This window comes from Jaculus jaculus, chromosome 9 (genome assembly GCF_020740685.1).
Source record: "Jaculus jaculus isolate mJacJac1 chromosome 9, mJacJac1.mat.Y.cur, whole genome shotgun sequence".
In the NCBI taxonomy this organism is placed as follows: domain Eukaryota; kingdom Metazoa; phylum Chordata; class Mammalia; order Rodentia; family Dipodidae; genus Jaculus; species Jaculus jaculus.
This window is the reverse complement of record NC_059110.1, coordinates 50,015,374-50,037,898: the sequence shown is the minus strand read 5'-3', so window position 1 is coordinate 50,037,898 and position 22,525 is coordinate 50,015,374. Positions and strand designations below refer to the sequence as shown.

At 37.7% G+C, this 22,525-nt stretch overlaps 1 protein-coding gene across 1 annotated transcript in view; it reads right to left on the bottom strand.

The window, feature by feature from the left end:
- Cep85l (centrosomal protein 85 like) overlaps nucleotides 1-22,525 on the bottom strand; it is a 215,618-nt gene that overhangs the window by 162,379 nt on the left and 30,714 nt on the right. The window contains exon 2 of the mRNA XM_045159149.1: nucleotides 14,849-15,007. Coding sequence (XP_045015084.1) covers nucleotides 14,849-15,007 — 159 coding nt within the window. The remainder of the gene's footprint in view (nucleotides 1-14,848; nucleotides 15,008-22,525) is intronic.

The window sequence follows — 22,525 nt, the reverse complement described above, 5'->3', positions numbered from 1 at the left end:
TAAAATTTTTATGTTTTATTTTCATTCTTTTAGTAGTATTCAACCAGTTTAGATGTTTAATAAGTAAAATGTTTTACAATTTGATTTAAAAGAGTATTTCTAACCAAAAATATCTTATATCCTAGTATTTTCATGTCTTGTGTGTGTATATGTGTCTGTATATGTATGGTTTGTGAGTACATATGGACACAGAGGCACTCATGTTTGGAGATCAAAGGACAACCGTGGGGTATCAGTCTTCACTTCCTACCTTGTTTGAGAAAGGGTGTGTCTTGTTTTTTGTTATTTTGTTTGCCACTGCAAATGCTAGGCTTGGTGATACACAAGCTTCAAGTTACATGATTCCACCTCCCATTGACACAGACATTCTGAGATTACAGATGTGTGTGCCATTTTACTTGAAGAATTCCAGGGATCCAAATTCCGGTTGTCAGGTTGGCACAGCAAGTACTTTTAACTGCTGAGCCATCTCCCTATTTTTATACTTTTTACTTAACTTCAAACTTACAGTGTTACAGTATATGAAAAAGGATTTAATACAACCTTTTTCATTTTAACCTTCCATTACTGTTTTAAAATATTTGATATCACAAAACTTAAAGCATATTTTTTTAAAGTGCTTAAGCAGGGATTGGCAAGGTGGCTCGGTAGTTAAAAGCATTTTCTTGCAAAGCCTAATGGCCTGGGTATGACTCTCTAGTACCATGTAAAGGCAGATAACAGAGTGGCACATGTCTAGAGTTTGTTTGTAGTAGAAGAGGCCCTGGCACACTCATTTCATCTTTTAATTATTTCCTCTCTCCCCCCTTTCTCTCCTTAATAAAAAATATTTTTAACAAAAAATAAACCAGGCGTGGTGGCGCAGCCTTTAATCCCAGCACTTGGGAGGCAGAGGTAGAAGGATTTCTGAGAGTTCGAGGCCACCCTGAGACTACATAGTGAATTCCACATCAGCCTGAGCTAGCATGACACCCTACCTTGGAAAGCCAAAACTAAAAAATTTAAAAAAAAAAAGTACTAGTCTTAAGCAGATAGGTCAGTGGGTAAAATGCTTGCATTGCAAGCATGAGGACCTGAGTTTGGTGCCCAATACCCACGTAAATGCCAGGCAGGCATGGTGGCATGTACCTGTAATCCCAGTGCAGGAATGAGGAACAAAGACAGGTAGATCCCTGGTGCTTCAGTCTAGCCTAATCTGTGAGCTTGAGTCCAATGAGAAATCCTTTTACAAAGAGGAGGTAATTACCTAAAGAGGTCATACTCTGGCCTCCACATGCATGAATGCATGTGTACCCACACAAAAGTGTGCCCACTCATAGATAAACATGAATACATAGATGAACATCACACACAAAAATTTTAAAGTACTTAAGTTGATATTTTGTTATTAAATTCAATATAAAATATGTGGTTTTGTCACCAAGTGGTAGAACAGAAATTCTAGATCTTTGTTTTATTCTGATTTGTTGTTTAGCTCATATATTATAAAAACCAACAGGATGGCTTTTATTCTATCTATATGTTTCAACACAAAAATAAAGAAAAACAGACCATCACAAAAGCCTGCTTTACTCTTTTTTTTAAATTTTTATTAACATTTTCCATGATTATAAAATATATCCCATGGTAATTTCCTCCCTCCCCACCCCCACACTTTCCCCTTTGAAATTCTATTCTCCATCATATTACCTCCCCATTACAATCAATGTAATTACATATATACAATATCAACCTATTAAGTATCCTCCTCCCTTCCTTTCTCTTCCCTTTATGTTTCCTTACTTACTGGCCTCTGCTACCAAGTATTTTCCTTCTCATGCAGAAGCCAAATCATCTGTAGCTAGGGTCCACATATGAGAGAGAACATGTGGTGCTTGGCTTTCTGGGCCTGGGTTACCTCACTTAGTATAATTCTTTCCAGGTCCATCCATTTTTCTGCAAATTTCATAACTTCATTTTTCTTTACCGCTGAGTAGAACTCCATTGTATAAATGTGCCACATTTTCTCTCTTAAGTGTACATGGTGCTCAAACCCAGGCTGAGGCTTATCTTCACGGTTGAATCTCCTTGAAGAATAAACCAGTTCTAGAAATGTTACGTGGTGCATTAAAAAGCTATGCAATGGGACACATTCTCCTGCTGGTGCTGCTATCCACCTGATGTTGTCCAGATAGTGATGGAGGTGAGCCACACCATCATATGCCCCCTAACATCATGGAGCATCCCTTCAAGTCTGTAAGTCAAAGTAAACCCTTTTCTCCCACAAGGTGTTCTTGATCAGGTGTTTTCTGCCAGCAATGCAAAGTTCATTCACTGTATTGGTGAAACTGGTACCAAGAAGTAGTATTTTGTTGCTAAAAACCTGACTATGTGGCTTTGTCAAGTGGAACTAATATGAAGGAGGAATCTGAAAGGATTTAAAACCTTAATCTAAGAGATACACTGTAGTGCTGTAGCTCAATGGACTATTCTGGTCAGAGTTGAAAGATCTGAAAGCAGTAAGAACTAAGGACTGTGAGGTTTGGCTTATAAGGGGAAGAAAAAGCTTTGCCTGGACTGGGCTAGAAGCAGTTTGTGTGAGAGGTTTCCTGTTATGCCTGTGTCCTGAGAACTCGTGCAGGGTTGCAATATGTAGAAATGGACTGGTGTGAGCATAGGGACACAGCATAAAAATAAATAGAATTTTTGTACTAAAAATGCTACTCATTAAGTTACAACTGTCTGAGAGATTACAACCATTGAGATTGGGCCAGCTGACCTGCATTGGGACAACATGAAGAATGTGGACTCTTTTGAAGGGGCCTGAATGTTGAAGGAGTGTCCCATTCTTCAAAGTCTGCATTATTCTCCCTGCCCCCACCCCCCCAAACTAAAAATATGGTAGCTCACCTGGCACTATATAGTATAACAAATGCAGGGAAGAGAGGGTCACTAAATTTGCAACACAGTTTTGGTTTTTGGAAATAGCTATGGGCAATGTGAAGCAAGCTTTTTGGATTATCTGCATGGAGGCCCAATGGAGCCATGAGGATGAAGTGTGAAGATGCCAGGACTATGGGATGGTTGCCAAGGAGAGCTGCTGGCCCCAAATGAAGTTTTCTTGGACTACAAATAGCCTAGCTGGAGGCGAAATTGGAACACCATAGACTTGTCACAGGTTAGAATTATCTGACATTCAGACTTGTCACTTACTAGAATTGTGGGACTTGGAGCTACAGAGTTTCATGTTTTCTCTGTTTGTTTTAAACCTTGTATTGGTTGAATATTTCTTTGATATGCCCAATGGCATCTAAAAGGCCTTGGACTATATAGATATTTTAATATCATTTTAAAGTTGGACTGAATGCATTTCATTTTATATCATGTATGGTTACCAGTTTATGGGGACCATAGGCAGAATATGGTGGTTTGATTCAGGGGGCCCCCTTAAGCTTATGTGTTCTGAAAGCTAAGTTCCTGGCTGGTGGCAATTTGGGAACTGGATCCTCCTGGAGGCAGTGAGGGTGGGGCTTATGGATGCTATAGCCAGCTTCCCCTTGCCAGTGTTTGATATACTCTCCTGCTACTGACTGCCCACCTGATGTTGACCAGGAGGTGATGTCTACCCTCTGCTCATACCATCATTTTCCCCTGCTATCATGAAACTTCCCCTTGCATCTGTAAGCCAAAATAAACCCTTTCCTTCCAGAGAAGAAAAAAAAAAAAATAAAAAACATCTATATATTGGAAGAAAATATTTGAATCCAACATATCTAACAAAATAATGGCATCTAAAATACAAAAAGAAGGGCTGGAGGGATGGCTTAATGGTTAAGGCATTTGCCTGCAAAGCCAAAGGACCCAGGTTCCATTCCCCATGACCCACATTAGTCAGATGCACAGTGGCTGGAGGCCCTGGCATTCCCGTATCCTCTCCCTCTCTCTCTTTCAAATAAATAAATAAATGAAAATAAAAAATATTTAAAATACACAAAGAACCTCAAAACTTAACAGTAAAGAAATAATAAAAATAAGCATAGGTAAAAGATAGGAAGAGAATTTTCAAGGAAGAAAATGTTCAATATTAGTAGTCACTTTAGTCAAGTTTTCAGGGTGGCATATTAAAGGTGTCTAAGTCACCCCCCCCACCCAATATTAACAAGTAACCTAAACAAAATGAAAAAGAAACATTCTTCTCAGTTCCCAGGAGCACAGGACAAACTCCTATACCAAAATAAAAATAAATAGCAGCCAAATGCATAGGGTCACAATTTACTGAACTAAAACCTCCCTTTAATCCACAGCCTTGCAGGAAAACCTGAACTGTAACTGAAAATCCTGAAGCTCAAGGTGGACAATTCTGAGTAAAAAATTCTCCTCAAAAGGCAGTCATACATTTGTACATTTCACAGCCTAATTCACACAGGGAGTATCAATTAAAATCTGAGAGATGGCTTAGCAAGCAGTTAAGTCACTTGCTTATGGAGCCTAAGGACCCAGATTCAACTCCCCAGAACCCACATAAGCCAGATGCACATGCATCTGGAATTCATTTGCAGAGGCATGCACATTCTCTCTGTCTGTCTGTCTTTCTCTCTCTCTCTCTCTCTCTGTGTGTGTGTGTATGTGTGTGTGTGTGTGTGTGTGTGTGTGTGCATGTGTCTGTCTGTCTCTCTCTCCCTCAAATAAAGTAAAAGAAAAAAACCTCATTCTACCCAGAGGGGAGAGGAGAAAGTAATCATTTTGAAATACACAAGAAAGTTCTGTTCTCCTTGACAAGACCTAACTTTAAGGAGAAAGTGTAACACAGCCCAACCTGCTGAACTCAACAGACCAAAGAGCAGAAACATAATTAACTCCAGCCAACTGTAGCCTTGTGAATATATGAAGGGAAATACTCCCTCTATTCTTCCATAAAAAAGAGAAATTCCCAAGTGAAAAAGGAGAACTGGGCTTGGTGAAATGACACATGACTATAGGTGAAATGACACATGACTATAATCCCAGTACAGGGCAGACTGAGGAAGGAGGAACACAAGGTCAACCTGGACTAGACAGGAAGAACCAGTCTCAAAAACAAAACAAAGATAAAGCCTAAGAAGTACTTGTGAAATTCACTGCCTAAGGACACAAATCACTAAAACAGAGACCTAATCATGGAACTAACTCTTGCCTTTTCAACTTACCTTCCCACAACACTACACTATGTTACCAAAGAAATGTTCAACACAGTTCCTTTCACCCTGTATGTCATAATTGCCTTTTAAAAAACAAAAGTTGTATGCAATAAATAAAAAACAAAATATATGGTTGGAATAACAGAAGATTCTTAATTTTGTTTTTTTTCTTTTTATAATTTTTTAAAACATTTTCCATGATTATAAAAAATATCCCATGGTAATACCCTCCCTCACCCCCACCCTGCACTTTCCCCTTTGAAATTCCATTCTCCATCATATTACCTCCTCATCTCAATCATTGTACTTACATATATACAATACCAACCTATTAAGTACCCTCCTCCCTTCCTTTCTCTTCCCGTTATATCTCCTTTTTAACTTACTGGCCTCAGCTACTAAGTATTTTCCTTCTCACGCAAAAGCCCAATCATCTGTAGCTAAGATCCACATATGAGGGAAAAGGTGGCGCTTGGCTTTCTGGGCCTGGGTTACCTCACTAACTATAATCCTTTCCAGATCCATCCATTTTTCTGCAAATTTCATAACTTCATTTTTCTTTACCGCTGAGTAGAACTCCAATGTATAAATGGGCCACATCTTCAATATCCACTCATCAGTTGAGGGACAACTACACTGGTTCCATTTCCCAGCTATTATAAATTGAGCAGCAATAAACATGGTTGAGCACGTACTTCTAAGGAAATGAGATGAGTCCTTAGGATATATGCCTAGGAGTGCTATAGCTGGGTCATATGGTAGATCAATCTTTGGCTGTTTTAGGAACCTCCACACTGATTTCCACAATGGCTGGACCAGATTGCATTCCCACCAGCAGTGTAAAAGGGTCCCTCTTTTTCCACATCCTTGTCAACATTTATGGTCATTTGTTTTCATGATGGTAGCCAATCTGACAGGAGTGATAAGGAATCTCAATGTAGTTCTAATCTGCATTTCCTTGATGACTAATAACATAGAACATTCTTTTAGTTGCTTATATCCCATTCGTATTTCTTCCTTTGAGAATACTCTATTTAGTTCCATAGCCCATTTTTGATTGGCTTATTTGATTCCTTATGATTTAACTTTTTGAGTTCTTTGTATATTCTTGATATTAATCCTCTATCATATGTATAGCTAGCGAAGATTTTTTCCCATTCTGTAGGTTGCCTCTTTGCTTTACTCACTGTGTACTTTGCAGTGCAAAATCTTTGTAATTTCATGAGGTCACAGTGATTAATCTGTGGTTTCATTGAAGAGCAATTGAGGTTGTATTCAGAAAGTCTTTGCCAAGACCAATATGTTGAAGGGTTTCCCCTACTTTTTCCTGAAACAGTTTCAGAGTTTCAGGTCTCATGTTAAGGTCTTTAATCCATTTGGACTTAATTCTTGTGCATGGAGAAAGAGAAGAATCTATTTTCATCCTTTTGCAGATATATATCCAGTTTTCCCAACACCACTTGCTGAAGAGGCTGTTTATTCTCCAATGAGTATTTTTGACATTTTTATCGAATATCAGGTGGCTATAGCTACCAGGACTTACATCTGGGTCCTCTATTCTGTTCCACTGATCTACATGTCTGTTTTTCTGCCAGTACCACGCTGTTTTTGTTAATATGGCTCTGTAGTATAGGTTAAAAACAGGCATGATGATACCACCAGCCTCATTTTTATTGCTCAGTATTATTTTAGATATTTGAGGCTTTTTGTGATTATAAATGAATTTTTGGATTGTTTTTTCTATTCCATGAAGAATGCCTTTGGAATTTTGATGGGGATTGCATTAAATGTGTAGATTGCTTTTGGTAAGATTGCCATTTTCACAATATTGATTCTTCCAATCCAGGAACAAGGAATGTTTCTCTACTTTCTAGTGTTTTCTGCAATTTCTTGCTTGAGTGTTTTAAAGTTCTCATTGTACAGATTCTTTACTTCCTTCGTTAGGTTTATTCCAAGGTACTTTATTTTTTTTGATGCAATTGTGAATGGGAGTGATTCTCTGATTTCATCCTCTGTGTGTTTGTTGTTAGCATATATGAAGGCTACTGATTTCTATGTATTTATTTTGTATCGTGCTACATGGCTGTAGGTTTTGATCAGCTCTAACAGTTTGCTGCTGGTAGAGTCTTTAGGGTCCTTTGTATATAGAATCATGTCATCTGCAAATAATGATAACTTGATCTCTTCCTTTCCAATTTGTATCCCTTTTATGTGTGTCTCTTGCCTTACTGCTATGGCTAAGACATCCAAAACTATATTAAATAAAAGTGGGGACAGTGGACATACTTGCATTGATCCTGATTTTAGTGGAAAAGCTTCCAGTTTTTCCCCATTTAGTAATATGTTGGCTGTAGGCCTGTCATAAATAGCTTTTATTATATTGAGATATGTTCCTTCTATTCCCAGTCTCTGTAGGACTTTTATCATGAAGAGATGTTGGATTTCTTTTCAAATGCTTGCTCTGAGTCTAATGAGATGATCATATGATTTTAGTCCTTCAACCCATTTATATAATGTATTACATTTATAGATTTGTATATACTGAACCATCCCTGCATCTCTGGGATAAAGCCTACTTGGTCAGTGTGAATGATCTTTTTGATATATTCTTGTATTTTGTTTGCCAATATTTTGTTGAGAATTCTTGCATCTATGTTCATGAGGGGGGTTGGTCTGTAATTTTCTTTTCTTGTTCTATCTATGCCTGGTTTTGGTATCATGGTGATGGTGGCTTCATAGAAGGAGTTTGGTAGAATTCCTTGAGGTGAAACATTATGGTCATTTACTTGCAACCTTTCTAATTTCTAAATATAGGCACATAAGGCTATAAATTTACCTATTAGAACTGCCTTCATTGTGTCCCAGAGATTTTGGTATGCTGTGTTCTCATTATCATTTGACTCTATAAATTTTTTGATTTCCTTCTTGATTTTGTCATTGAGCCATTCATCATTTAGTAGTGTATTGTTTAGTTTCCATGATTTTGTGTATGCTCTATAGCCTTTCTTGCTAGTGATTTGTAGTTTAATTCCATTGTGGTCAGATAGAATGCAAGGAATTATTTCAATTTTCCTGAATTTGTTAAGATTTGCTTTGTGTCCTCATATATGCTCTATTTTAGAGAATGTTCCATGTGCTGCTGAAAAGAATGTATATTCTGCAGCCTTTGGATGAAATGTCCTGTATATATCTGTTAGGTCCATTCCTTCTATGAGCTCATTTAGTCCAGATGCCTCTCTGTTTATTTTTTCCTGGGATGACCTGTCAATTAATGAGAGTGCGGTGTTAAAGTCACCCACCACCACTGTGTTTAGTGTTATTTGGGACCTTAGTTCTAACAGTGTTTGTTTGATGAATTTGGGAGCCCCCATGTTAGGTGTATATATGTTTAGGATTGTAATGTCCTCCTGTTGGAGTGAGCCCTTAATCAATATAAAGTGACCTTCCTTATCTTTATTGACTATCATTGGACTAAAGTCTACCTTGTCAGATATTAGGATAGCAACCCCTGCTTGTTTTCTAGGCCCATTTGCTTGAAACACCATGTTCCAACCTTTCACCCTAAGATAGTGTCTATCCTTTGTAGAAAGGTGAGTTTCTTGGAGACAACAAATTGTAGGATCCTGCTTTTTAACCCAGTCTGCAAACCTATGTCATTTGGTTGGGGCATTGAGGCCATTGATATTAAGAGATATTATTGAAAGGTGTATATTTATGTTCTCCCCCACTATTTTTTTTGTTTTGTGGTTCCGGATTTACCTCTGCTCTTTGAGTATTGCTTGTTTTTTCCAGTTTCCTTATATGTGTGTTTTTCCCTTTCTTCAGCATGGAGGATTCTATCACGTATTTCCTGTATAGCTGGTTTTGACTTCAAATACTCCTTTAACATGCTTTTGTCATGGAATGTCCTTATTTCTCCATTTATTTGAATGGATAGCTTTGCAGGATAAAGTAACCTTGGTTGACAGTTGTTATCTTTCAGAATTTGGAATACATCACTCCAAGCCCTTCTGGCTTTTAAAGTTTGTGTTGAATAATCTGCTGTAATCCTGATGGGCTTGCCTTTGTAGGTATCTTGATTTTTCTCTCTAAATGCTTTCAATATTTTTTCTTTGGTGTTTGTGTTTGGAAGTTTGATTATAATATGGTGAGGAGAGGTTCTTTCCAGGTTTTGTCTGGCTGGGTTTCTAAAGGCTTCCTGTATCTGCATTGGCACCTCTTTCCCAATTTGGGGGAAGTTTTCTTCTCTGATTTTGTTGAAGACGCCTAGTATGCCTTTGCAGTGGAATTCTTCTCCTTCTACTATGCCCTGAATTCTTATATTTATCTTTTCATAGTGTCCCAAATATCTTGAAATTCCAACTCATACTTTTCGTATAAGTGTGTCTTTCTCTTTGTTGGACTGTATTAGATCTGCCACCTGGTCTTCTAGCTTAAATATTCTGTCTTTACCTTCTTCCCTTCTACTGGAGAGGTTTTCTACAGAGTTTTTTATTCCATTAACTGCATTCTTCATTGCTAGTAATTCTGACTGGTTTTTCTTTATTATTTCTATTTCCTTATTTATGTCTTGTACTGCCTTCTTTATTTCATTAAATTGGTGTCCTGCGTCTTCTTCGATTCCTTTGATTTCCTCTTTGATTTCTTCTTTGATTCCTTTGATTTGACTTCTTTGAACATATTTATAATCATTCTTTTGAAATCTTTCTCAGGCATTTCTTCTAACTTGTTCTCATTGGAGGTCATTTCTGATGCATTAATACTGTTATGAGGATTTACACTATCTTGTTTTTTACTGTTTCATGTTTCTAGTGTTTCTTTTATAGTGTATATATTTTTGCATCTTGGACTAAGTTAATGCTTGGATTTTCTAGCTAGCTGGGTATTCTTAGCTGTATCAATTGATATGATGTTATATATTTTCAGGGTAGGAGCTTAAGGTGTTAGCTATGGCTTCTAAGACTCTCAGAGTATCTACAACGGTGTTCCTTGGGGTTGAGTTTCCCTGCTATGGGAGTATTCAAGTAGGCTGAGTGGAATAAAATACAGGTAGATTCTAAAATTTAACTAAACACTGTACACATTCAATCAAAAACAGTACCGAGTATTTATGCCAGAGTAGTTATTATAACAACCAGATCCTCTATCAACAAAGAAGTTAAGATTTCTGGTCTGTTGAGGGATCCAAGTCAGCTTGTGACCAAGTGAGACCCTTCCCTGGTGCAAACCCCATTACTTTTTTGGATGATTTTTGGTCTCAGTTACGTTGCTGGCTGGGTCGTTGGACTGCTGATCTGATTTCTGGAGTTTGGCACTGGCTTTTCCTGTGGGGCAAACTGAGCCTGGCAACTGCAGCCCTACAGATCGCAGCCCCACTGCTGGATGTCCCGTTGCTGCTGAATCTGCTGCTGATGGATCCACCACTGCTGCTGCTTCTGCTGCTGCTGTAGCTGCTACTGCTGGATCTGCCGCTGCTGCCTCTGAAGCTGCTGCTGCTGGATCTGCCACTGCTGCCACTGAAGCTGCTGCTACTGGATCCGTCACTGCTGCGGCCGCTGTTACCGGTGCCGGAGCCACTGATGTTGCTGCTGGACCCTGCTCCTGCTTGGGTCCTGCTGTCGGCTCAAGTTGGCATGGCTGGATCCCAGGACTACTGCTCTGTTCGCTTGAGTTGGGCACAGGTGGTGGGGGAGGGGAGGGAGCCACAGCTGCTCTAGTTCTCTAGCTGTTCCACATGTTCTTCTTCCTTGCGATCTGCTCCTCCGTTGTTCACTGCTGTTCTCCCTTCATGTTCCTAGAGGTTGAGGAGAGCGTTGGTATGAGTGGAAGCTCCCTGTACGTGGCTTTTCCTGTGGCTCAAGTTGAGCCTGGTGGTTTTCTGGTGTGCCACCGCGGTCGACGGATGCCGGGGCTGCTTTTGCCGGCCTGTGCGGACTCTGAATTCTCTGCATCTCTTCTACTTCTCCGCTGCCATTTCAATTTCCTATACACCTCACTTTTTAGTAAAACTGTGTATTTTGCTGAGTTTTTTTGATCGTTTTCCCCCCTAGGCTGCTTTGCCGTAGTATCTACACCACCATCTTAACCGGAAGTCAAGGGACAGAATATTCTTAAGGCAGTGAAACTATTCCATGTAATTCACAATAGTGAATACATGCTTTTATAAACTTGTCCAAACTTAGGATATCCCAAATACTCAGAATGAACCCCAATCTACACTATAGACTCTGGGTATGTATTATTTTTCTCATTCAGTGACTGAGTTAACTGACAGGAAGAAACCTAAGGTAGGAAGGATTTATTCTGGCTTGCAGTTTGAAGGTGCAATCCATAATAGCAGGGAAGGCAAAAATGGCTAGTGGAGGGAGAGAAGTTGCTCACATCTGGGCAGATGAGGAAGGAGGGAGAAACGAATACCAGCACTCAACAGATTTTCTCCTTTTCCCTTTTTCCAGTCTGGGATCCCAGTCTATAGGCTGGTGTCACCCACATTCACATTCACATTCACATTATCTTCCATCCTCAGTTAAACATTCTGGAAATATCTTCAAAGTTATGTCCTTTCAGAAGTTTGGCTCCTACCTTGACAATGAAAAGTAAGTAACCAGGGCTGGAGAGATGGCTTAGCAGTTAAGTGCTTGCCTATGAAGCCTAAGGATGCCGGTTTTAGGCTCGATTTCCCAGGACCCACATTAGCCAGATGCACAAGGGCGCACACACATCTGGAGTTGCTTTGCAGTGGCTGAAGGCCCTGACATACCCATTCTCTCTTTCTCTATCTGCCTCTTTCTCTGTCTGTCACTTTCAAATGAATAAACAAAAATAAAAACAAAAACTAAAAAAAGAGTAACCATTAAAGGGAATAATATATCAAAGTAGCTCATCAAATATAAGAATGTTATCACTCTAGTGTATGGCTTGTGGGAGAACGTGATATTGGAGGTGGGGCTGAGCATGTATGGGGAAACATGGGCAATCTCTTCATACGTTTTGCTGTTCCACAAAAAAGTGCTCTAATTTTCCCTTCTTCTTGGTTGTTTATCTCTCTCCACACCTGAAACTCAGGGGTCCCAGTATCATGTATGTCCCTCCCCACTGGGTGGGGAGAGATGTATTTTTTTCTCTACTCCCTTATTACCTTTTAAGCTCTGGCATTTTTAATTTTCCTGAAAAATGAAAAGAAAATAAATAAACTTTGTACATCTCCCTCCATGCCATACTCAGTAATCCCCATGGGCTTTCAGGTATGTGGGTATATCCAGCCCCATCTTTTGAATCACAGGCACCCTGAGCTCCCTAAATAAATGTAATAGTTTATAATCTAAAAAGAGTGCTCTAGGACTGGAGAGATGGCTTGGTGGTTAAGGCGCTTGCCTGCAAAGCCAAATGATCCAGGTTCGATTCCCCAGGACCCATGTAATCCAAATGAACAATGTGGTGCATGTGACTAGAATTCGTTTGTAGTAGCTAGAGGCCCTGGCATGCCCATTCTCTATCTGCCACTTTCTCTCTCAAATAAATCAACAAAATATAAAATTGAATTTTTAAAAATAATGCTCTAAAAATTAATCTATTTAAAAATATTGGAGCATAAGAGAAAGATAGCTCCTTTTAGGCAGTTTCTGTTAGAGATTAAGGCCCAGAGAGAACCAGGAGATGCCACCCCATGTGATATCTCACCCTGACATGAGAACAGAACTCTTGGCAGAAGTGAAACTTGTGTCTGATCAAGATTGATCTACAGTGCCCCTGCTGTCTACAGTATAGCATTCTACCTAGATAGATGGACAAAAGGGGCTGGCTCAGATGGGCGGGTTCTGGGATCCACCAATCAAATCTACAAACCAGTGGGGTTTTCTCCTTGCCTATAGAGGCTGCTGTCTTCTTCCTATAGCCACTAGCTAAGTAGGGAGGGGAGAGGGGGACACAATACCCCCCTCAGTGGGGGAACACTTTTCTGCTTGCCTCTACTTTATAGTTTTGGGGTAACTTTTCACTTTGATATTACATGCATGATTTTCCTTTGGCGTCTGAATCTACCAAGTGTGTATTTCCCTTACACTCTAGATCTATGATGTGCATGCTCTCACTAACTTCTGGCTTCCTACCTGTGTAATTTCCTTAAACTTGGGGTAACTATGAGTGTAACTCTCTTCATTACTCATTTATCTTCTAAATTTCTTGGTCTATGCTTTGATATTTTTCCCTCTTATACTTCCTTGAGCCTCACCATTTGCTCTCTTAACCCCCCCCCTCCATGGGAAACCACATGACAGATGCCATGTGTGTTGTTTCTAAGTCTCCCTACATACATACATACATATATATATACATATATATATATATATATATATATATATATGTATATATATATACATATATATACATATATATATATGTATATATATATATATACATATATATATATATATATATACTGTCATCTGCATTCTCATGCTCTACTCCTGTTTTCTCCAAAAAACCTTCAATTTTTTTCTTAAAATGAACCTTATAAACTATGCATTGTTTTCTACATGAGCATGTTTCCTACTTCCCACATGTTTATGATTATGCTCCAGACCTCCTTCCTAGAGCCCAATCTCCCTTAAAATAGGCCTATAATTTGTGATTTCTCCCTAAATAAACTTAAAAATCATAATTCATCCTTCTGGAGCCCAATTCTTCATTAATGGTAGAACAGAACCCAAACCCTCCTGAGTCACAAAAATTTTTCATCAATATGACATATAACTACATAATTTTAAAACATCAAATGATAGCAAGGATAAAGACAAGACTTAATCCCTTACACATGCACTACTAATGGCAAATCTGAAAAACTGTGTGGAAAATACAACCCAGAAAATACACTCCTGAGCATCTATCCCAGAAAAATGAAGACATAGGCTTCACAACAAAACTTGTACATGTATACTTATAGCAGCTTCATTCACAATAATCCAAAACTAGTAACAAATGAGATGTTTTCCAATAATCATGAAAGTATAGTCTTTCCAATATTGCCTCTGGTGAATACTACTCAATAGAAAAGAATGAACTATTAATACATGCAACAATCTATATGTATTCTACAGAGAAAAGGAACCATTCTGATGATTACATATCTGTATGATTCCATTTACTCATTATTCTTGAAATGAAAAAATTACAGAAATGGAAAACAGGTTAGTGTTCTCAAAGGTTTAAAGGGAAATGAAAAGAAAGAAAGAAGTGACTTTAGGCACATATACAGAAAGTTCTGCTTTATATATTTATGTATTCATTCATCCACTGGCTGTTCTAGGGCTTAAACACTCTACTACTGAGTGACATCCCCAGCATGAATCTAGAACTTTACTATGCCAGTATCATTTACCCTGGATGTGATATTATAATATAGATTTATATTTGGAAAATGGACAAATAGTACATAGAATTTCTTTGTATTATTTCTCAAAAACTGTATGTAAATCTACTGTCTCAGAAAAAAAAAATTAAGAAATTAAAGGGAAAAATGTATAACATGACCAGAGACACACAATTTAATTTGGCATCTGATATACAGCAACAATGAATATTACTAGCAACTCAAATGCTACCTTATAAAGTTTAGAACCATAACTATCTTGAATATTCGCAATTCACATCATTCTTCAGAGAGTCATATTTAGCCATTAAGAATTTTGGCTTACCTTCCACGCTGTCAGAACAGGAAGTGCCAATGCCGGTGTCTCCACTGTCAGATGCTATACTATGTCTCCTGATATGGTTATTTCGATGGTTAGATGGAACAGCTGTGGTCGGCCACAATGATTCATTACCAGGTAACCATGCTGATGAATAATCTGGGCCTATTAAGGAAGATATATACAATTAAAATATGTATAATGCCAAAGGTTTTTTTTTAACCTTAATGAAAAACACAAATAGAAGAGGCTTTCTTCTATCCAACATGAAAACAATCAACAAGATCTAAATATGCCAAACAAGCCTGATATATCACAGATAAAAATCCAATGGTAATTGGGCAGCTTTGTCTGAGTGAAGAACTCTTCTCCTTCCTGTTACTGAGCTTTGAAATATATACTTCTGTCTTAAAATATTAAAGCTGACCAAGTGTTATGGCACATGCCTGCAATTCCAACCCTCAAGAGGTGGAAGCAGGAAGATCAGGAATTCAAAAACATCCTTAGGTACAAAGTCAGTTGGAGGCCAGCATGGACTACATGAGTTCTATCTCAAACAAATAAAATAATTAAGTCTATTTATTTATCTTCGACAGTTAACAGATTTTTTCTGGAATATTTCACAAGTAGACATTTATGACTCTATATATGGGTCTTAGCTGTGAATAAGACTTCAGGGAAATTCTAATTGAATCATCTTACATGGCAAAAATATATACAATGTGTCCTCATGAAAGGTTAAAAAAAAAAAACCCTCCTACCACAACCTAATCACTTGCAATATAAAATAATTTAAGGGTTGGAGAGGTTAAAGGCACTTGCCTACAAAGCCTAACAACATGGATTTGATTCCCCAGTACCCACATAAAGCCAGATGCACAAAGTGACACATGCATTTGTTTGTTTGCAGTAGCTGGAGACCCTGGTGCACTCATTCTGTCTCTCTTCTATCTTTCTCAGCTTGCAAACAAATAAATATAAAAAATTATTTTAGGGCTGGAGAGATGGCTTAATGGTTAAGGTACTTGCCTACGAAGCCAAAGAATTCCGGTTTGGTTCCCCAGGACCCAATGTAAGCCAGATGCACAAGGTGGGACATGTGTATGGAGTTTGACTGGAGCATCTGGAGACCCTGGCATGCCATTTCTTTGTCTTCCCTATCTGCCTCTTTCCTTCTCAAATAAATAAATAAACTTTTGTTAAAAAAAAAAGTTTAAAAAATATTTTATATCATTTTAGTAGAATTTGTTTTCTTTCTTTAATTATTCTTTTGCTGAAAGTTTAACAACATAGCACTTTCCTTCTTTTAGCTCAATGGATCCTTTTGGATTAACACTAAATAATTTTAGCTACTTGGTATCTTACTAAAGTTTACTTTCACGTTTACTTTTTTACTTTCCTTTACTGTTTTAATCACTTAATAATTTCATGCTTTTATTATCTACTACAAAGCCAATCAAAGCATATCCATGCACCAGTGTTAGTGTGAACTACTTGTGGCAAGTCAGATGTAGAAGCCAGTGTGGTGACTCACACTTGTAATCAATCCTAGCAGTCAAAAGGTTGAGGCTGAAAGATCATCATTAATTCAAGTCCAACCTGGAAATAGTGATTTCCAGGCAAGTGTTATACAAAGTGTTAATCTCTCAAAGCAAAAGAGAAGCTAGATGCACAAATAAAGAGTAAGCAGAAAATTTTACAATAATTAGAGTACTTTTAAATTTGTTAAATTTAACACAAAAATGGTATAAGTACCTCTTTAGTGATGCCTAACACAGTATTTGTCAAATTGGAGCTACAGATTTATTAAGAAAATTCTGTATAGGATTCAGCTTTGATTTCAGTGACAATCCCTAAAAACTTAATAAACACATTACAGAATATCTGAATAACTATCTTTAAGCAGATTACTTCCACAGCATCTCTATGCCTTCATTTTTATGTAGCTACCTTAAAACAAATTGATCATATACCTTAAAGTCCCTACTTATGTTTTTTATGGTACAGAAAAACATTTTAATATCAAGCTTCTTCAGGAATGTTTACAAAAAGTGGGATGTAACAAAAAAAAAGGTACTGAACAGTGTCATTATAGTCTACTTTGACAATTAACAGATGTTTCTCACAGTTATTTCTTACACAAACATGACTTATGTCTACAACTGTGAAAAGAGGAAATGACACCTTTGGACATTATGATTTGAAACAACACAGTCTTATAAAATTTATCATGTTACATAATGACCCAAATTGGCTTGTCAGAAGTGCCTTCCAGCTGTTTAAAGATCACAAAATGGTGCTGGAGAGATGGCACAAAAGTTAAGTTGCTTGCCTACAAAGCCTAAGGACCCATGTTCTACTCTCCAGATCCCATATAATCCCAGCACTCAAAATGCTCAAAAAAGCAACAAAAAGTCAAGCAACCCACTAAAAAAATTGGGAAGGGAAGTGAAGAGAGAGTTCTGAAAAAGAAATTCAAATGGCTAATAAATAATTAAAGAGTTGTTCAACATCTCTAGCAATCAAGAAAATGCAAATTATAAACAATTTTGAGGGACTGGAGAGATGGCTTACTTGTTGGAGCACTTGCCTGAGAAGCCTAAGGACCCAGGTTCAATTCTCTGGAGCCAATTTAAGCCAGATACACATGGTGGCACATGCATTTGGAGGTGGTTTGTAGTGGCTAGAGGCTGTGGCGCACCCATTCTCTCTCTCTCTCTCTCTCTCTAGTAAATAAATTAATTTTTAAAACATTTTAAAAAATGACTGAGATACTATCTCATCCCAGTCAGAATGGCAATCTTCAATAAATAAAATGGCAACAAATGATAGTGAGGATATGTAGAAAAAGGAACCCTCATCCACTGATAGTGGGAGTGCAAATTTGCACAACCTGATGGAATCAATATGGAGACTCCTCAAAAAGCTGAAAATTGACCTATCCAGCTATACCACTCTAGAGCACATACCCTAAAAACTACTCTTTAATACTCAGACACTTACTCAGCCATGTTTGAAGAACTGGAATCATCCCAGATGCCCATCAACAGATGAATGGTTAATAAAGATGTGGTACATTTACACAATGAAATTCTACTCAGCAGTAAGGGAAAAAATAAAATATGCAGGAAAATGGAGGGACTTGGAAAAAAATCATACTGAACAAACTCACACAAACACAGAAGCAAATGTCACATCTTCTCCCTCATATGTGGTTCCTAACCTGGAACAGCTGGAGGTATGGGTAAAATTGACAGGCAACTTAAGGTACAGATAATAGGGGATAAAAGGGTCTTAAGGGAGAAAAGACTCTTAAGAGCCACAGGGTAGGAAGGATAGGCATTGCCCACCTCATCCCTACAGTGACTGACTGCTGCATTCATAACCCATAATCCCAGAGTGAATACTAGTAACCCCACTGAGGAGGAATGGGGGTGGGGAGACCAGATGGGACCAATACATGATTTGTCCATACAACAAAGCTTCTAATTAATAAAATGTATTTTAAAAAGAAAAAAGGTAATATTTTTTCAGGAACATGCAGCAAAGAGTATAAATGGGATAAAAGTAAACATAAATTGAAAATAAAATTAAAATGTTTAGTCTTGCTAATAATGGGAGAAATAAAGGCAATAAGGTTTTGCAATTTTTTTAATTGTCGTAGTGGTAAATATTTGATAGATGTGACGACAAAGTAAGGGAAATGTTCATATGTGTCTGTCCCACATGAATTAAGTACAACATTTCTAACAATAATCTGTGAACCAATATATAAATTCCAACATAGACAAGACCTACTGAAATTATATCCTGATGAAATATCAAGTAAATACAAAAGTACATAAGCACAATTATATTCCTGACTATGCTACTAGAAAAAAAATCTTAAAATATATATATGAAGCCGGATGTGGTGGCGCACGCCTTTAATCCCAGTACTCGGGAGGCAGAGGTAGGAGGATCACTGAGAGTTCGAGGCCACCCTGAAACTACATAGTGAATTCCAGGTCAGCCTGGGCTAGAATGAGACCCTACCTTGAACCACCTCTTGTGCGCGCGCGCGCTCTCTCTCTCTCTCTCTCTCTCTCTCTCTCTCTATATATATATATCTCATATGTATATATATATATATGACATATATATGTGATATATATATATATATATGTGATAATATTTAAGAGCTAAGAACTTTATTGACCGATTTTTTTAGCATACAGAGATATCTAAAATATTTTGTATATGTGGGAGAAGCATTTCACACAGCTGTACATATGATTTCATGAGCTTTCAAGGAACTATACCTAAACATTAACATTAGTGCTTTACTAAAGGAACAGATTTTCAGCACTTACTCCAACGCTTGTTTCAATTACTACTACTGCTAGTCATAGCATCGACTTATGAGAAAAAAATGCTAAAGATTACACATACTAATTTTTAGATAATATCAACATCTGATTGAAATTATTCCATCTATAAATTACAATAAAAAGTTTAAGCCACATGTGATAGATGCCTTATGCCTATAATCCCAGCACTTCAGAATCTGAGGCAGAAGAATCACAGTTTGAAGCTAGTCTAAACTACATAGTAAGTTCCTGGGCACACCAGGCCTACAGAGTGAGACTCTGTCTCAATAAAACTAAAAGCAAGGGCTGGAGAGATGGCTCAATAGTTAAGGTGCTTGCCTGTGAAGCCTGCAGATCCATGTTTGATTCTCCAGATCCCACGTAAGCCAGATGCACAAAATGATGAAAGTATATAAAGTCACATATGTGCATAAGGTAGTGCATGCATCTGGAGTTCAACTGCAGTGGCTGAAGACCATGGGGTGCCAATTCTCTCTCTCATAAAAAAATTTAAGAACTAAAAGCAATATTTTAAAATCCAATAAATTCCTAGTAACAATTTTTGTAAAAGCTCCACTAAACCACTAATGAAAAGGCTTAGTTTTTTTAGATAATGTGACTTTTTTTTTTTCAACTATAGTCTCATGCTAGCTCAGGCTGACCTGGAATCTATTATGTAGTCTCACGGTAGCCCCAAACTCACAATGATCCTCCCATCTCTGCCTCCCAAGTGCTGGGATTAAAGGGATGCATGCACCACCAAACTCAGCTCAATGAAACTCTTTTGAGCAATACAAAACAGTGCATTTTAACTCACAACACACCTCCACCTCATTTCATAACTGGCACACCTTGGCCAAAAAGACTATCAACAGATTAAAAGGTCATTCTCAATCTCTCTCCCCTCTCCTAGCAGAGGGAGAAACAATCTCACTATATAAACTAATGCTATAATGCTATTAGAACCTAAGAAAATCTTCAAAAATTAAGTCTTATGTAATTAACTATTAGTATTAAGCTCGACTTTTTTCTGTAAAGAGCCAGACAGTAAATATTTTTGGTTTTACAAGCCAATTAACTATTTGGTCACTGTAATGTCAATCAACTATAGACAACAAAGTATGGCCAGATTCAACAATGGGCTATATGTATGGGTTACAGAGGGCTATCTAGAGTAAAACATTCTAATTGGAAATATTTTAAAATATAACTGATTCATAATGAATGACTCCAATCAGCATGAAAATTCATACCTTTATTTGGAAGAATGGCCTGTTAGCCTGAAAGTACATGCTGGCAACCTTGGATGTTCATGATGTTCAGAATTCATGAAAGATCTCTTTCTCCACAATAAAATATCTGTTTATCTGTATGTTAGATAATGTGAGTAATATATGGGTAACTTTCTGTGGAAACTTTACTGGGTCATTTGGGGTCCATCTATTTGGAAATATGTTTCTAGAAGAGTATTTTTGGGTGACAGTAACAAATTGGTAGACCCTGTAGAGGAAACTGTCATTATTAAGGTTAGTGGGTGTGGTGGTTTGATTCAGGTGTCCCCCATAAACTTAGATGTTCTGAATGCTAGATTCACAGATGATGGGAGATTTGGGAATTAGCATCTCCTGAAGGCAGAGTATTATTGGGGACAGGCTTATAGGTATTATAGCCAGTGACCCCTTGCCAATGTTGGGCACACTCTCCTGCTGCTACTGTCTACCTTTCGTTGGCCAGGAGGTGATGTCCACCCTCTGCTCATGCCATTGTTTTCCCCCTGCCATCACAGAGCTTCCCCTTGAGTCTATAAGCCAAAATAAACATTTTTCCCCAAAAGCTGCTCTTGGTCAGGTGATTTCTGCCAGCAATATGAACCTATATTTAGATTTAGACTAGAGCATAGGCTCTTTTGAGTGTTGAGCCTGATGGCCTTAAGACTAAAACTATACCATCAACAAAGTTAAGTTAAACAATAACAACAACGAAGTTAAGCTTGCAACTCACCCACAGAAGAAACGTCTGAGGATTTTGCTAGCTTTCATCATAAGTCAATTCCTTCTAATGACCTCCTATTGGTTCCATTTCTATGGAGAACACCAACACAGTACTGGGGAAGACTAGGGCAACTATAAAGAGAACACTGGCCAGAAGCCTCAGTTTTTCTTGTATTTTTCTTGTATTTCAGTATCACCTACTCAACATACTTCCATAGCAAGTGAGTGCAATCTCAACTATCTGAAATCTACCTCCTGCTAACCATTTCTGAAAGTATTTATGAAAGAAATACAGAAGAATAGTCAAAACCATTCCACCCCTCTAGAAACTACAGATTTTATCTTTGAATCACAAGAGTATAGTACTCCATGATGTATGAAGTTGTATTCTAATAAGCTCAGCATAAATTACAAATATCACAAGTTATAAATTAATTTAAATATATACACCAAGTATGCTCACTTAATAATATACCAAGCATGCTCACTTAATAATACCCATTCTTACCAATGTAACTCAATGGCTAACTGGGGCTGTCAGCTACAAATAGCAAGGCACTGAAGCTCAAGAAATGATCAACACTCATGTGCACTGATTTTACACCACAGTAAAGTTGAAAAATCTTAGATCCAGCCATATAAATCAGAAACTGTCTACATACAGCCCATTGAATCAGCCACTCAGGAAAATGATTTCAGAATTTCCTTCAGTGGCCTACCACTTTTCAAGCTTGTACCCCTTACCTTTTATACAAATCACAAAAACAAGAAATTATCAAATTGTGAAGTCACCAATCTGTTATCTATAATTAGAACAAGCTTATGCAAATTATAACCTCCCTTAAAATTTAAAAAAACTATGGACAAAGCAAGAAAGATGAAAAACATGGAAAAACCCAAACTCACATATAAATGATATTAAATTCCAAAAGCATACTAATTTTTACATCAACCTAGGAAGATAGTGAAACAAAGAACATGTTCGAAAATATTCCCATAAACTAGGAAAGTACTATAACTAGTTTATTATAAAATAGAAATTTTTGAAGCCAGACATGATGGTACATGCTTAAAAATCCCAGCATTTGGGAGGCAAGAGTAGGAGATTCCAAAATTCCAGGCCAGCCTGTGCTACATAGTGAGCTGGAGGCCAGGTTGGTGGGTACAAGGGGATAGGGTATAAAGACCCAGACCTTTGAAAGAGCTAACAGTTTCCTGCGTATCATGAGCTTAAGTGGACCATCTCACTGATCCTACTCATAAAGAAATATCCAACGTTTGGAGGAGAGAACTTCTAGAGAAGATTGTTCCTGAAAATTATGTACAAGGGACTGTAGAGATGC